The sequence below is a fragment of the Typopeltis vanoorti genome, chromosome 15 (genome assembly GCF_054136105.1).
Source record: "Typopeltis vanoorti isolate ZY-2024b chromosome 15, IOZ_Tvanoo_1.0, whole genome shotgun sequence".
Taxonomy (NCBI): Eukaryota; Metazoa; Arthropoda; class Arachnida; order Uropygi; family Thelyphonidae; genus Typopeltis; species Typopeltis vanoorti.
In genome coordinates, this window is record NC_143563.1 from 30,896,370 (window position 1) to 30,913,658 (window position 17,289).

Consider the following 17,289-nt stretch of genomic DNA (forward strand, 5'->3'; position numbering starts at 1 on the left):
TTACTTCCACAGTATGTCCACAAAACTCCATAAAACACCAAACCAACTAACTAGTGGTATCTTCCAAGGTACCATAGGTACAAAAACAGAAGTTGCATATTAAAATTTTCTATTTTGAAATTTGTCCACATCACACTACTTGTATTGTCTACAATTCAAGTAATTTATTTTTGTTTGGTATAATGAATATTATAATTTAATTTCCTTTCCCAGAATCACTGTTGTCTGAATAAATCATTTAATAGTCCTTTATTTAGAAATATTTCATTTTTTTTTTATCTCAGTTATACACATAATATGTCTGTTATTCCTCTGTCTGTTCCATATCTTTTTAACTGATACTTCTAATGACGATGATGCCTATCTTGAATTTTCCACCAGCTGAGATCTTGTTTTATTATGCATCATCCCAGCCTGACAGATTATTATATTGTACCATCATACTGCTGAACATAAGGTTTAATTTGTTTAGAGGCCAGCTAAACATGTTAAAGCTGAAGTTTGTAAGAATTTTTATTTATTTATTTATTTTTATGTGTTTATTATATTTTTTGCCATCCTACTTAAAGCAACTGTGGGATTTTTAATATTCCATATTAAATAATATGGTTATTATTCAAGTAAGCTTTTTAATAATAAACCTAAATATCACCTAGTGTTTGGTAAGAATTCATATAATTTTAATTACCAATCTGTTGTCTCATCTAAATTTCTTATGTGATTTGGACTCAAATAGCAGGATATAAGTAATTCATTAAACTGGTAATTTTGTATGCAAAAAAATGGTTATTTAATGGTTTATGCAAAGTGTGTTAAAACTTTTCGTGACAGTTATTTTTTGTTATTAAACCATTTATGTAAATTCTTTCTCCTAGGTTATGCACTGAAAATGATGACAGAACTTCTTGAGTCTTTCATTGAAGTAGATACTATTAGGCAACATTACAAATCAAAACTGGTGGGCTGTGTTCTAAATGGTTATCTTTCACTTAGAAAGTTGGTAGTACAGCGGACTAAACTAATTGATGAGACTCAAGAAAAGTTACTTGAGCTGTTGGAAGAAATGACTACAGGTAAATGGCTATTTAATATTATAAGAGATTAAATCCTGCAATATATGAAAACATGAAACTCCCAAACTGCACAGATACTTGCTTAATATTGTTCTTCAATAAAATTTATTGTTATATTCTGAATGCCCTTTCTCTATATTTTCTTGATGTTTCTTGAATTAGTGATGATGAAACACATTAAAACTCTCTTAAAAATCGAAACAACAACAAAAAAGCAAAATAACAACAACAAAAAAAATTCCTGTTTAAAATTTTAACGAAATTTTAAACAGGAATTTTCTTTTTTGTTTACATGGATTTTTAATAGCTCTTCCTTCATGTTATTTCCATCCTGTTGTTGTTAATATTTTACAGGTTTATTCCTATATCACACCAATATTTTAAGCAACTTCATGTTTTTCCATATTGATTTCTCTTTAAATTAGAAACTTGGCATTGTTTGAAAATCATCACTAGTTCCTTGAATGTGCTTCAGTAATACAGAATATTAATTATTATAAAATATTAATATTAATACTCAATAATAAGAATAGTACGACTGATGTAAAGAATGAAGAGTTGGCTGCAACGAGGGAAATAGCTCAGTTGTGCAGAGTGATACATAGGGTGAAGCGGGAGCTGAAGTGAATGCAAAAATGTCTGGTGATGGAGTCCACTGATAATAACAGAAATAAAGACAAGATAAGAAAAACGAGGGCTTAACTGAGAGAGAAAGAAAAATCAAGGAGCGATTGTTATACGATGATTCAATCATAAAAGGTGTGATTGATGAGTGTTTGACAAAATCGTGCTTTACTGGTACAAAAATTAATGATGTTAGTGAGGCTACTAGAGCACAAATGGTGAAATGAGAAATGATCATAGTGGCTGGAACAAATGATTTAAAAGGAGAAAAGTATGGCATGAAAGAGGACATGAAAAATTACTAGAAGTAGCAAAAGAAAAGAGAGAGAGTTAAGATAGTGAGTCTGCAGTATGACAGAGTAGAGCTGAGAAGGAAAGCCATAATAGCAAATGACTCAGTGCATAGGTTATGCAGGAGGAGTGGTGTAGAGTTTGATGGGCGAAAGGACCTATACAGGAAAGATGGTTTGCATCTGAATGGATTTAGTGTTTAGAGACTGGAAAAAGTGTGTAGGTTATGTAGGAGGAGTAGTGTGGAGTGAGCTTGATGGGTGAAAAGACTGGAAAAAGTGTAGGTTATGCAGGAGGAGTGGTGTGGAGTGAGTTTGATGGACGAAAAGCTGGAAAAAGTGCATAGGTTATGCAGGAGGCATGGTGTGGATGTGTGGAGTGAGTTTGATGGGCAAAAAGACTGGAAAAAGTGCGTGGTTATGCAGGAGGAGTAGTGTGGAGTGAGTTTGATGGGCAAAAGGACCTATACAGGAAGGATGGTTTGCATCTGAATGAATTTAGTGTTCAGAGACTGGAAAAAAGTGTTGTTGAATAAAGTGAAAATGGATGTGCAGAATCAGGGAAACTAGAGCTTTTGGGGGAGGGGGGAGCAGAGTAAGCTGTTGAGTGGATATGCAGACATCAGTGAGGTAGTTGAGTGTAACAATGTATAGAATCTGCCTAAGTTAGTACCACTGATAAAAAACCAAAATGATATAGTTAGTATAAAGTTTCAGGACAGCGGTGAGCCTAAGGGTCTTTTGCACTTTATGCACACTAATGCCAGAAACATTCAGAACAAGCAGGAGGAATTTTTGGCATTGGTTGGCTCATCTTGGCCAAAGGTTATTGGCATTAGTGAGACAGGGCTTAACAGAAGATGATATAGTTAGTGCAATAGAATGTGAAGGATATAATGTGTTTAAGGAAGAGTGTTACTGATGATAACCAATGAACTGCAACCAAAGAGAGTAGAAGTTCAACTGCAGGACAGTGAAAATAGCACATTTGAGGCTATCTAGTGTGTGAGAATGAGGCCACAAAACAAAATACACAGTTGGATGCTGCTATAGACAGGGGATAGTAAAGATGGAGATAGTATGCATCGGCAAATAGACTCAATGAGTGGAGGATGGGTAATTATTATGGATGATTTCAACTACAGGAACATAGATTAGCTATTAAATTATTTCAGAATTTACAACATATACTGGAATATTAATTAAAAGAAACTTTAATACCGTATATTCCGGCGTACAAGTCGACCTGTCGTATAAATTGATATTGGAATTTTTTGAGTTTTTATAGTATACTCGTCGTATAAGTCAACTCGAAAAATTTCTTTAAAAATAAAATTATGACAGTTTTTAAGTAAATTTTTATACAGGCGTCAACCACTAGGATCATAACTGCCTTTTTAGTCATTCCATTCTTTGTTTTAGCAAAAGATATAAAATACCTAGTTGACAAAAGAAATTTTATTTCATGTTGACCAATAGTGAACTAAAGTGCAGTGGCTCCTTTTAAAAGAATGAAATATGACGCGAGTTTTAAGTGCAAAGCGATTAAATTTGCAAAAGAAAATACTAGCTGTGTTGTTGCACATCACTTCAGAGTAAATGAACAACTAGTTCGTGATTGCTGAAAAAATGAAAATGCCAAAAAAATAAGTGCGTATTACAGAAAGGAATTTGTAAGTGGCCTATTCTGGAAAATAATGTTGCAGATTGGGTCTTCAAGAAAATCGCCAAAATGGACTCATTATAATGAGAAATAATATTCGTTTATTTGCTTTGAAGTGGGGCAAAGCAAATAAAAAGGACAGTGAAAACTTCAAAGCTACAGTGAGTTGGTGTAGCCGGTTTATGGAAAGAAAAAATTTACTGCTTCAACTAAAAACGAAAATCGCACAGAGGCTGCCAAAGGATTTCGATGATAAGTTATTAAGTTTTCAAAGATTTATAATTGCTAAAAGAAAGTAAAAAAATTATTTATTGTCTCAAAACGGTTATGTTTGACATGATCAGGAATAGAACAGTAGAATTGAAAGGAAGTAAAACTATTTCTTTAAAAACAACTGGACACACAAAAAAAAAGCCATTTCACAGTTGTACTTGCTTGTATGGCTGATGGTACCAAATTAAAACCTATGATAATTTTTAAAAGTAAAACAATGCCAAAGATCAAAATTCCAAGAAACATTTTTGTCCATGTTCATGAGAATGGTTGGATCGATGAAGCAGGAGTTAAGCTGTAGATAAAAAAATACAGTGGTATCTCGCTAATCCGAACTAATAAAATCCGAGCTTGTTCAGATTAGCTAAAAGTTCGGATTAGCGAATTTTCCCCCAAGAGGCAACAATAACTAGCGTTTAAGACAAAAATAATCAGATTCTAATGGTACATCAATTTAATTCTGTAAATAAATGAATTAACTGATAGAAAAAATGCTACTGTACCGTATATAAAACTTAAAAAATAATACAATACACAAGTTTATTTTAGTAAAAAATTTAGTTTGTATGTACCTGTATTGTTAAGGATTCTGATTTAATAAAATTGCTTAATTCAGTACATAACTTAATTTGCATAAAAAATATCATTCATATTTATAATTTAAGCATCTGATTTGATTTCGAATTCACTTTCGGTTCTGCCTGTAATCCATTCCATAACATCTGTTTGTGAAATTTCAACATTTGGATTTATATTTTTAACCAAATTATGCTCGTTTTGAATTTCCGCTTTTTGTGTATCACCATAGTTATCTTTGTAAATTCTAGAAGGCCACAGTTTTTTTCATGACGCTCGACAGCGGTGATTCATGCCGACAGTACAGTACGTACTGTACAGTATAAAAAAAATAAACATGAACACACAATAAATCAAAATAGGCCTACAGTGTAACCATACAATCGACAGTATGAAAAAAAAAAAAAAATACTGTACTGTAATAATAATAAAATAATTAATAATAGTTAAATTAATAATTATTAAATAAAAATAATAGCACACAAAATAATAATACGTAATAAATAAAACTTTTTTTTTCTTTCAAACCGCAGTTCGGATTACCGGAGGGTTCAGATTAGTGAGATACTACTGTATTTGGAACACGCGACAAGGTGCATTAAAAAATCTTAGTGTTGGACATGTTCAAATCCCATTTAACGGAGAGCACAAAATCTTTATTGAGAGAGAATAATACCAATATGGTAGTGATTCCAAGTGGGTTAACTTCACTAGTGCAAGTTGGATGTTTGTATAAACAAGCCATTTAAAGACAGTTTACGAAAACAGTGGAATGCGTGGATGCAAGAAAGAGAGAAAAGTTACACAAAAGGAGGACAAATGTGACATGCGCCTTTGGTAACTATGTGTGAATGGGTAGCGAAAGCATGAGATGAAATAAAACCAGATACAGTAATAAAATCTTTTAAAAAATGTGCTATATCTAACAAATTAGATGGCTCGGAAGATGATTTTGTTTACAATGATGACAAAATTGATGCTAAATCTGATGGAGAAAACGAATACAATTTATATGACGATATACCGGAAGAAATTACAGAACCAGAGTACAATGAACTTTTCATACATTCAGAGAGTGAAAATTAAATTTTAATTATGTAGTTACCTACCTATTTTCTTTTTTAAATAAATAATTATATAATGTAAATAATTTTTTCTGTAAATAAATTTGATATAAGTTGAAATATTTTTACTTATTTATCCTTTTTGTATATTGCTAATAAATTTAACAGAGTATGATATATACTAGTTTTTTCTTGGAAAGCAATCAATTTTTGACCCAGCATATAAGTCGACCTAAAAAATTTAGTACTTTTTTTCAATGCTGAAAAGTCGACTTACATGCCGGAATATACGGTAAATACGTCCTATATTTCGGAAATGTCACATTGGAATCGTCATGGGAACATACACCTATGACACGTGCACGCAAGCACTACAAAGTGCAAATGAGGCAGAAGAGAGAAAACTCGCGTTGTTCCTAGAGTCCTAAAGGTGCCTCCTAGCAGACTATATTGGGTTGTCTTGGCTGTTGGGCTGAAATTCTCAAGATGCAAGCTTCCCAAATGTATACTTTCCTGAAGTATCTTCAGGACTAAGACCCCTTCCCATAATGCATAGCATTATACATGTCCACAGTCACAAGGAGATTTGCTTTGCATTATGGGATACTAAGGAAAGTGATCGGAACTATCCACCTTTGCCATGAGTTGCCCTAGTCCTGAAGATACTTCAGGCACAAACTTTTGTTTGCTTACACTTGGATAAAGGATTAAACTAAGTATATGAGTTATTCAATTTAGTCAGGGAATCTTGCAGACTCGTAGCAGATTTACTCAGAAGTATAACATCATCCACATAAAGTAAAAGGCTGAGATTAACATCTCCAATTTTGATATCATGTTTAACAATTTCCTTCATAATGTGATCCATATAGATAATGAATAACAGAGGGGGATAATGTACATCCTTGGCTGACACCAGATTTAACGTTAAACCACCTTCCTGTACTTCCTTCAATTCTAATGCTGACTCACAACTCAAATAAAGACTCAAAGTATTGCTTGATAATATAATGCCCCATTGACAGCATACGACTGTAGTGTTTTGAATAGCTTTTCTCTTGGCACCTTTTCATATGCCTTTTCCAGATCTACAAAACTTAAATACCGATCTTTGTTATATTCCCATGATTTCTCAACTATTCATCATAAAGTGAATATCTGATCCTGACAGCCTCTATTTGGCCTGAATCCAGCTTGTTCTTCACCACAGTGTTCCACAATCTTTCTCAAAAATTTCTCAAGTATACTTGCATAAATTTTTGAGAAATTTTAACATTGGAACACTCAGTAGGAAAATACCTCTGCAATTATCATGTTCAGTTTTATTTCCCTTTTTATATATGGGTACTATTAGAGCTCTACTCCAATCATCGGGAATTCGTCCCTCTGTCCAGGCTCTCTGAACTATGCAGTGCAGCCACTGTAAGATTTCTATACCACCGTACTTCAGCATTTCTGGTCGAATATCATCTACTCCTGCTGCCTTTCCACATTTCAAGCCTTTGATGGCTTTTTCTACTTCAGGTATGGATATGTATTCCTGACTGCATGCCTGGTCAGTGTTTTTTACCACTATGCTATCACTGCTTGTTTCATTTAGCAATTTTTTGAAATAATTACTCCATACTTCAAGGATATCTTTTTCTCCAGTTTTCATGTCACCTTCATCATCTCTAATTCCTTTTACAGCACTCTTTCCTCCATTTCTGAGCTTTTTCAACAACCTCTAAAATATCTTGCCACCTTCTTGATATTTATTTTCTATGTTCTTACCAAAGTCTTCTCATGACTTTTGTTTAGTTAGTTTTACACAGTGTTTCGCTTTCTTACATTTGTCTCTGTATTCTCTAAGAGCAAAAGCTGACTTATTTGCCAGGAACTTTTGATATGCTTTCTTCTTTTCCTTCACTGCCTCTTTAACTTCCTGTGTCCACCATGGAGTTCTGATTTTTCTATCCTTGCAGACAACCTCACATCAACATGTGAGGTTGTCTGCAAGGATAGAAAAATGGTCATGAGTAGCTGCGCATGAGTATATTACGAGTGCTATTTCGCACTTTTGTTGCTGTCAGTTTGGTTTAACACGTGTTATGCAAAGATTTGTGATATTTGACCCTCCAGAGGTCCTGGCAGATCTGACAGATACTTGCTAATTGACATAGATATTTTATTGTATAGGTTGAAGGTCATGACTAGCTGCATGTGCATATGTTACGGGTGATATTCCACACTGTTTTTTTTTTGCTATCAGTTTGGTTGAACATTTTTTGTAAAGGTTTGTGATATTTGACAGTAAGTTGTGTCCGAGTGATATCAGTATAGCTCCGATGTCAGTAAAGCATTGGTTTAGTTGTTTTATTTACTGCTGAAAATGGCTGGAAAAATACATGTATATCAATTGGATAATCCATCAGATGTTGAAGAGATTCAGCGAATTTTACTATCGCCGAATAGTAACATTCAGATGATGAGAATGATAGATTCGAATGCGGAAGTGAAAGTGATTTAGAAGATGATGATTATGTGAAAGTTCATTCAGAAGATTCGGATACCAAACCAGATATTTCTAGTGAAGAAAATGAAGATGAATTAAACATGAATGAAGAGTATTTCCTTGGAAAGGATAAAGCATCAAAATGGAGGAAAAATCCAATAAGGAAACAAATTAGAAGACAGCCGCAGAATATTTTGCATCAGCTTCCATTAGTTCAGCCAAATGCAAAAAATGCGAAGTCAGAACTTGAAACTTGGAATTGCTTTATCACAGGTGATATTTTAGATCTAATCTTATTATATACAAATAAATACATCAATTCTATTTCGAACCGGTATTCAAGGGAAAGAAATGCTAAATGAATAGACAAAACTTACGATGACCTTACGGAGATTTAGATTTGTTCACAATTGTATCAGGTTTGATGACAAACTTACCCGCTTAGAACGCCTGAAAGTTGACAAATTAGCGGCTGTGAGAGACATTTTCTCACTATTTGTAGAAAATTGTAAATTATGCTACTCTATGGAACCGAATGTAACAATAGATGAAATGTTACCTAGATTTAGAGGCAAATATGAGTTTAGACAATATATTCCGTCAAAGAATGTAAATACAGAATAAAAATTTTTGCTATGGTCGATTCGAAAGTATTTTACACAGGAAATCTTGAAATATATACAGGTAAGCAACCCGAAGGACCTTACTTGATTAGTAAAAAACCAGTAGACGTAATCAAGAGACTTGCAGAACCCATTTACTCTTCAGGACGTAACATTACAATCACGTAATATATCAGTGAACCAATAATTGGTTCACTGATATAAATCTTATCGCTGACTTGAAAAAGAAGCAACTTTCATATGTAGGTACTGTTCGTAAGAATAAACCCCAACCATCACCTGAATTGGTGTCTCCTAAAAATAGGTCTTAAAAAATCCAACATATTTGCTTTTGGTGCAGATTGCACACTTGTATTTCATATACCAAAAAAGGGAAAAAACGTAATTTTAGTTTCAAGTATGCACTTTGATAACACCGTGAATTTAGATTCCCAAAAGCCTGATATAATAGAATACTACAATAAAACTAAGACAGGAGTTGACATTATGGACAAAATGATTGGTGCATGTAATGTAGCCAGGAACACCAGAAGATGGCTTATGGTTATATTCTACACAATTTTGACTATTGCAGGAATAAATGCTCAGATTATTCATATGCTGAACAACAATGTGAAACAGTGCAGAATATTTATTAGAAATCTCGTAATGCAGTTAGTGTCAGAACAAATAAAAAAGCATTCAGAAATCTCTAATAGGCCTTTACACCTGAAACTTTATCAATTTCAGACACAATTTGAAGGAAATTCTAATGACGACATAGATACGGCTCTCTCGACAAACAGAAAAAGAAAAAGATGTTTTATGTGCTATGCATCCAAAACGAGTCTCTTATCAAAATATTTTTGCAAGTATTGTAAAAAGTATTTATGCCTTCAGCATAGCAGTATTGTTTGCAATGACTGTTATGACAGTTTTGTAAATCCAACTATTAAAAATTCTGATTAATTAATGTTAAATGCATTTATTTAGTTTTATTTTCTTTCATTATCGATGTTTGTGTTATTTTGTATCAAAAATTTTTATTCTTTATATTTCTTTGTTTCAATAATTTATAGATTGTAACTGAAAATAAATAAACCATCGTGTATTACTGAAATAGAGAGCCAAAGGCTTATTTTTTATCATACATGTCCTCTAGAAGATGTGCTTTACATTTATGGAAAATACTAAGAAAAGTGGTCTGGAGCTCGCTCCACCTTTACTACGAGTTGCCCATAAGGCCTACTTATGCTTGCATCTGCCGAAACTTTTAGTTTCTATATATTCGGCATGAAACTCTTGTGGTTTCTATATTTGGCTATGAAATAATGTTGGACAATATTCACTTAATTTCTATCATCATGTATTATATTTGCAGTGTTTTTTCTTAATGTTTTTTTGCATTTTAGCACGTACTAGTAATGAATGTATCTCTCAGATATACTGGGCCTACACTACAAAATTACCGCTGCGAGCCCCCGAATGTTAAGCACTCAGGGGCTCGCAGCGGTATTCTGCTTTTGTTCATTTTCAGTACATGTTCTTTCCATTTTTCTCAATCGCAAATAACTGTTTCACTTAGGGAGTTTGTGATTCCAAGTTTATTTCTGATTCCAAATTTACCTTTAATGGTAAATTAATTTAGCTGTAGGAACTTTAAAATAGAAAAAAGACAAAAATCAACATTTCTGCTTTTTGTATATTCTCTTAAGGAAATTCTTGAAAACTTCCTTTTTTGCATAGCTCCATTCCTTTCTCGCTTCTTTCGTCATATCCTCTTGTTCACATGTCCATCACCTGTTCTTCTCATATCAGCCTTCATGTGAAAATGTGAAAGCATAGTCTGTATTTTCAGTCATTGCAGCTATGTGAATGATGTTACAATAGCCAGATAAACAAATAGCAAAGTGCAGTTCAGTCATTGTGGACAGGGTATGTTAATTATCTGGTATACCACTGATAAGCAGAAAGACTAAACTTCTCATTCATTTGATGCTTGCTTAATACAATCTACAGAAAATCGTGTATAAGTTTTATATAGCTCTGACAACATAAAGAGATAAGTAACTTTGATGATTCTTCTTGTTGCTGTTAAATATTATTTTCCATTGGTGACTTTTACTATGATGCATGGTTAGGCTTACAAGCAAACTATTATGATTACAAATCCACAATCATTGCTGCTTGACTTGGTTTGTAATGGAATATCATTTTGACAGGCTTAAAATTATATCAGTAATGATATTTGTATGCCTCCTGTCCTTATTCTAATTTTAATTATACTAAGAGTGAAATTTGCCCATAGACAAATTATGTAAAGATGTTTAAACATCATTTTCCCCTTAAATTAAAATGTAGTAAAAAACATTACAATTGTAATAAACTTTATAATTTTAAATAATTTACATATCCTTTTACAATAATTTCAAATTATTGCAACTTTTTTCTTTCGATTAAAATGCAGTAAAATAATTTTTATCCTTTAGGATCTGGCCTTAAATTGTACTTGATAAGTGTTTGGTCTGTCTCTTACTGGAGGATTTGAAGATATTTGAGATATATCCCTGCCAAATGCATCCAGACCCCCCCCCTCCCCTAGATATAATGTACTAGCCTCCCACAAAGCACTGCATTGGGATCTGCTATAAAAGGAAGGTAACAGACATCCAAGACAACAGTTTTGCAGAACACAGTTGGCCAGCATGCCAAGATACGTCAGTTAAGTGATTTCGAACAAAGCATTTGAACATGGTCATTGGGTGCTGTATAAGGGACAAGTCCATCTGTGAGATCAGTGTTCTGACTGGGCAACAGTGATCCACTGTACATGAAATTGTACAGAAATATGAGAAGCAAGTACAGCATTCACACCACCATCAGGAGGACTTCATATCCTTTTGGATTCCGACAAATGAGCCATTGCCTGCAAGGTCACAAAGACTCATAGGACTGCTCCTTCAACCTCCCAGTGCAACTCATGAACAAACAGTGCAGTGTTCTTCATTGAGATTGGGTTTTTTGGGCAGGCTATGAAGAGGAAGCCTTTTATGTCTGAGGCGAATTCTCCGCAGCATCTGCACTGGTGTCAAGAACGTAAGCACTGGACCAGTGGACAAAAGGATTTTCGATATCCAAGATATTGAAAGTCCTTTACTCTTTTATTTATGTTTAATTGTTGATTTGTTATGGCAAGGAGATTGGAATATGTGTTATACCCAGCATTTTTGAAAGCTTCTATCTGATTCCATCAATCCCTGGGATTTTCCTGCTTTTGTTTGATCTATTGCTATTTTTAGTTCCTTTTCAGTGAAGTATTCACAATTTATTGGTAGAGCAGTGATTAGATGCAGGTCCACTAACTGGCTTGAATGTTGGGGATTATCAGCATTCAGTAATTCTTGAAAGTAGTTTCTCCATTCTTTCATCAAGTTTGAATTTACTGATAGCTATCAACCGTTTTTATCGTTTGTGACAATATTTTCACTTCCTTTTTTGTGATGACTGATATGGTTTAACATCTGAAAAGTGTTTTCGTATCTCCGGTTTTATTATAATTTTCAAGTTCCCCACAGTATTTACTATTTGATTTTCTCTATCTCTGATCATTAATTCATTGACATTGTTGTTTAAAATGTCTAGTTTATCTTTATTTCATTCCTGTTTAAACAGTAGAGTTTCCTTGCTTTATTTCTTTCATCTATACATTTTTCAATTTCAGGGATAATCCATTTTTCTGATTCTTTTTTGTTGCTGTTTCCAAGAATTTTGTTGGTGAAATATAGAAAGTAATAATTAAAATAATTTAGTTATTATCTACTCTATATTGTCCATTTCCTGAAACAACACAATGCATGGATAGCAAATTTGAATAGATCAGTGATTTTTTTTGGGGGGGGAGATCTTAGAAAGGGGGGATTATTGGTGAATAATGAAGTGATGTCAAAACTAATCATGATATTTGTTGCAAGTTTTTCCACTTGGTTATACCATTAATTAAAGATAGCAAGAAATTTTATTCTTGGTTTAATCCCTTATCCAAGGGTAAGCAAACAAGTTTGCACCTGAACTATTTTCAGGACTGGGGCAATTCGTATAAAGAAGCTAATGACTTCACGTCACTTATCCCATAATGCAAAGCACACCTCCTTGTGGACATGTATAATGCTATGCATTATGGAAAGGGTTTTGACCTTTATTGAGGTCTCATCAGTGGGAGCCAGATCCAGAGGTGATACTAAGGTTGAAGTAATGCAAGTCATATTTTCGTATATGAGCAGCCAAAAGGCATCACACGTTATTATTAAAATACTCTGAATTAGAGATAGTTATTTTGCTTAAAACTAAATGAAATTTAAGCAGTACTGACAAAATATCACAACTGCTTAAAACTTAAAACTAAATGGATTAAATATTTTGAAATGATTTGAATTTTTTATATAAGAGGTGCTATGATCATTTGGGAGGGGGTCTAAAGAAGTATCTAGTTTAAATATCATTGTATCCACTGAGACAGAGAGGATTATTGGGTTTGTCAATTTTGTGTAATCTGTGTATATCTTGTGGCAGGGGGGAGGCATTCTACCCTGGAGAACACAAGAAATATATCCACTGCCACAATTATCAATCAGATTTACATGACTATTTCTTGGACATCTTACGCAGAATCAAATAGTTAAACTACTATGCATCGCTGCAGCAAAACCAACATGACACTTTTTGAATCAGTAGCAAATTTAAAACAATCAAATCTTGATAAATATGGTTGTGCAAAGCTTCCCGAGATTTGAGAAATGGTAATAGTTTGTAGGCCAAACAGCCAAGGTGCCTGTCAGTACCCATTTCCAGGCTTATAGTCTAATATCGTCCATGTCTTATTTTTTGTTGTTTGTGTATGTGTTGTTACAATTCTCATGTTGTAGTTCCAATATCTCTATTACAGAGACAAAATATTGGAATCAGTGAATTAAACTTATGTTTGATTTTTTTTCTTTCTTTGTGCTGGTTTCACTCCATTAAACCTTAACATGAGTGTAAAATGCTTGAACCCTCAAGGGCCATCTTATGATCCACTGATTTTGTTCTTCATATTAGTGAAGAATGAGAGAGAGGCTTATGGTTAGAGCAAATTTTTATCTTCTGGCCATGAAGAAAATACCTCAGTTTCTGAAGTATATACATTTGCCAGTGCTTCCTTCTCAGTTGAATAGTTCTTTCAAAATCATTTAATTTCCTATTCAGGAATGCTACTGATATTTCAGATGATCATCCTAAACCTTTTCTTAGATTATTATAGTAGTGCACTATAACGATGTTCTGAAATGAAAAATGTACATTTATTGATTATACTTCCATATTATACAGTGTGTGTATTAATAACTTTGAATTGTCATATTAAACAAAAGAATCTGCATTGTATTCTTAATGTTTTGTTTGCAGGAACTGAATCTGAAACTCAAGCATTTATGGCAGTCTGTGTAGAAACAGTTAAGAAATATGGGCTAGATGACTTAAGAACACCAGTATTCATTTTTGAAAGACTTTGCTCAGTTATTTTTCCTGTAAGTTAAACTATATATATATATATACACACACACACACTTATCATTCATGTAACTCCATTGATTTATGTGATTCTATATATTGTTAATTATTGCTTTTACTGATAAACAGAAATTAGTTTGAGATTTTAATTAAAAATTGCATTTGACTGAAGGTGTGTATTGATGATGGATTAATGATAGGTTATCAAATTGCTTGCTGCGAAACAGAATTTGAAACCTGAAGCCTGTTTTCTTCGAAAATCAGCAGTCCATTTTGACATTTTAATATACAATCTAATAAGGCTCATAATTTGGTTAACTTTTTTTGCATAGTTATTCTTTATTAATTTTTAAGTAGTAGTGCTGACAATAAAGAAAAATGATTCAGATAGCAAAGATTTTTTCCACTGGATGGCTGCTACAGCAATAAGCAGTTGGTAGCAGTGTAAAATCTTGTATAGAAGGATTTTTGTTCAAAAATCCTTATATATACCTGGAAAACGAAAATCCATACAAAATACTTGTGGTCAAACAGCAATTTTTTTATATTAGTAATGTGGGAATTAATTTAAAGTGAATTGTTAAATAATGTAACTGCCAAATTACTGTAAAGAACAAAAAAAGTTAACTGTAAATTAAATTGTAACAAAGGAAAGTTCCAGACAAAAAATATTCCAGACGGATTAACATATGACCTAAGGCAATTACTATCACAAAGGTCAAGTATGTACGGGGTTTTCTCACCTTAACGCAACGACAAAAAAGGTGGCTGGTGCAGATCCAGGAAACACTCAAAAGAATAAAATCGTAGCAGGACCCAAGGTCAAATGAGCAAGATAAAAGTGGGGAGACATCGGCCGAAAGGGGGTCATAGGGTCGGAGTCAAACACAGTGTCCTAGTATTCGTCATCGGCAGGTGATTTGTAGTCGTCAGCAAGTTTTTTGTATGCCGTGGTAGAGGTCAATCGTCTTCTGGGAGATGGCCACATAGAAACAAAGGTTGTATCAATGTTCGAGGATGTCATACCGATTCAAGGTCGGTGACCTACGTTCCAGCCAACAGATGCCAAAAGTGTGAGATAACTCATTTGAGTTTTGAAGAAAGAGTTCCGGATTTTCCAGACAATCTCAGAATTAAGAAGTGACCTCAACAATCTCAGGAAAAAGTACCTGTTTGCGTAGCCAAGATTGGAACGTAAGAGAGGATAGTCATTTCAAGAATCTATTTGTGTGGACCAGACGACCATATACAAAGTAGGGTTTAATATATTGTTCTTACCAGAGACGGAATGTGTGACGGTGATTACTCAAAGTTTTTATGTTAGTAATACTTGAGGACTGAAGGTTTCACTAATCTTTGAATTAACTTGTTCAGTTGTGTGAGATAGAATAACGTTAACATAAGGTGAAATTTAAATATGCTGAATGTTGTTTATTACTAAGCCTGCTTATTGTTAAGCATGTGTAAGATTGCTCTGTGTGTGACTAAGTAATAGCTAAAGTCTGTGGCTTATTTAGGTATTTCCTGCCCCTAGGCCTGCAAAAAGTGCTGCACCCCCATGTTTAAGTGCTGCACCCCTATACCTTAATACACCACTGGCTAAAGTAGTACCATAGACAAGTAGTGTTAACAGAGAATTGTTTACTTAAGAGAATTATAAGTCCAAACATAAGTTGCTGTAGAAGCATAGAGCCTGAGAAATAATTGTGTGATTAGAGTTAACTTTTTTGTACATTCCCTTAGCATGAATAAATTGCTTTGTTTATCAAATAATTTGCCTGATTCCTGCATACCAATGCACTGCTCATAAAAATCGAATCTGTGTGACCTAGAGTGTTAAGTAGCCACAACTGTAAAATAGAAATTTTTTGTTGCTAGATTTAGTAATAAGTAAGAGAGGAAAATTCCGTGCTTTGCTGAGTGTTTTTCTTTGGAAGGATATTCAACTCCTATCTACGAATTTTGATGGTGCGGTTGAAAAAATAAATAAATTTTCAGAATTCAATTTAGAAAAACGCCAGTAGTTCAGACAAAGAGATTGGCTCCAGCCAGAGGCAATTTCTTAGTTCTAAAGTTTTGTGCACGTGAAGAATCATATTTACGCCCTTGAGACAAAGGGGGGATAAAAGTTGAATGAGAGGATTAAAATTTAAGAGATTAAGTCAAGCAACATATTAAGATATCGGAGTTACGACTGTATATCAAGTAGAGTACTTAAGTTTAAATTAAAGGTAAATATTGAGTATAGAACGTTGCACAAGTACAAAAACAAAAAGAGTAATTTTTCAAAGGCACAAACCACCTCAATTTTTACAATGGTGTAGCCAGCAGGATTTAATTCACGTAATTAATCAGTCAAAATTGTGAATTAAAGTGAGCAAGTTTTGGTATAGAATCAGGCAGTTATAAATTGGAAAAATTTTGTGAGGTTTTGAAATAGTTAAGAGTTAAATGGAAGGTGAAATCACAAGTATGGATCAATCTAGTAGTACAACAATGGATAACATTGAGTTCTTTAGAATTATAAATCTTCAACTTGTTATTCCACAATTTTCTGGGGAAGAAAGTGACAACGTTCTAGCTTTTTTTAGCTTCGTCAAAGAGCTTAGAAAAGTTGGAAGGTGGTCAGACTTCCAACTACTTATCTTGCTAAGGAGCAAACTGGTCGGAAAGGCCAAGAGCTTCTTGTATTTATCCCCAATACTGAAGGATACCTTAGAATACTCGAAATTCAAGGAAACCTTGATTTCCCAGTTCTCCAGAGTAAGAAGTCTAGGCCCTAATATCTGGAAATCACAGAAATGTGCTCAAAAGGAAAAAGAGAATGTAACAGAATACTACAATAAGTTGTTGACAATTGCCAACAGTAAGCGTCTCTAATGAGGATAAACCTCACCTTGACTGGGCAGTATTTCACCAGTTTAGGCTAGGGGTAAAGCAAGAATTGAAAGAAACTGCCTACAAAAAGAAAATCACGAATCTTGAGGAATGTTTCCTCACTGTGAAAGAGAAGGAAGAAGTGCTTGGAGACATTCGTCCCACATCTACTAACAGCAAAATTAATGCGATTAAAGAGCAAATAATTC

General features: G+C 33.7%; 1 protein-coding gene across 3 annotated transcripts in view; it reads left to right on the top strand.

The window, feature by feature from the left end:
- poe (E3 ubiquitin-protein ligase-like protein poe) overlaps positions 1-17,289 on the top strand; it is an 801,929-nt gene that overhangs the window by 654,308 nt on the left and 130,332 nt on the right. For all 3 annotated transcript variants that reach the window (XM_090405892.1, XM_090405894.1, XM_090405895.1), the window contains 2 exons: positions 876-1,073; positions 14,099-14,220. In XM_090405892.1, coding sequence (XP_090262018.1) covers positions 876-1,073; positions 14,099-14,220 — 320 coding nt within the window. The remainder of the gene's footprint in view (positions 1-875; positions 1,074-14,098; positions 14,221-17,289) is intronic.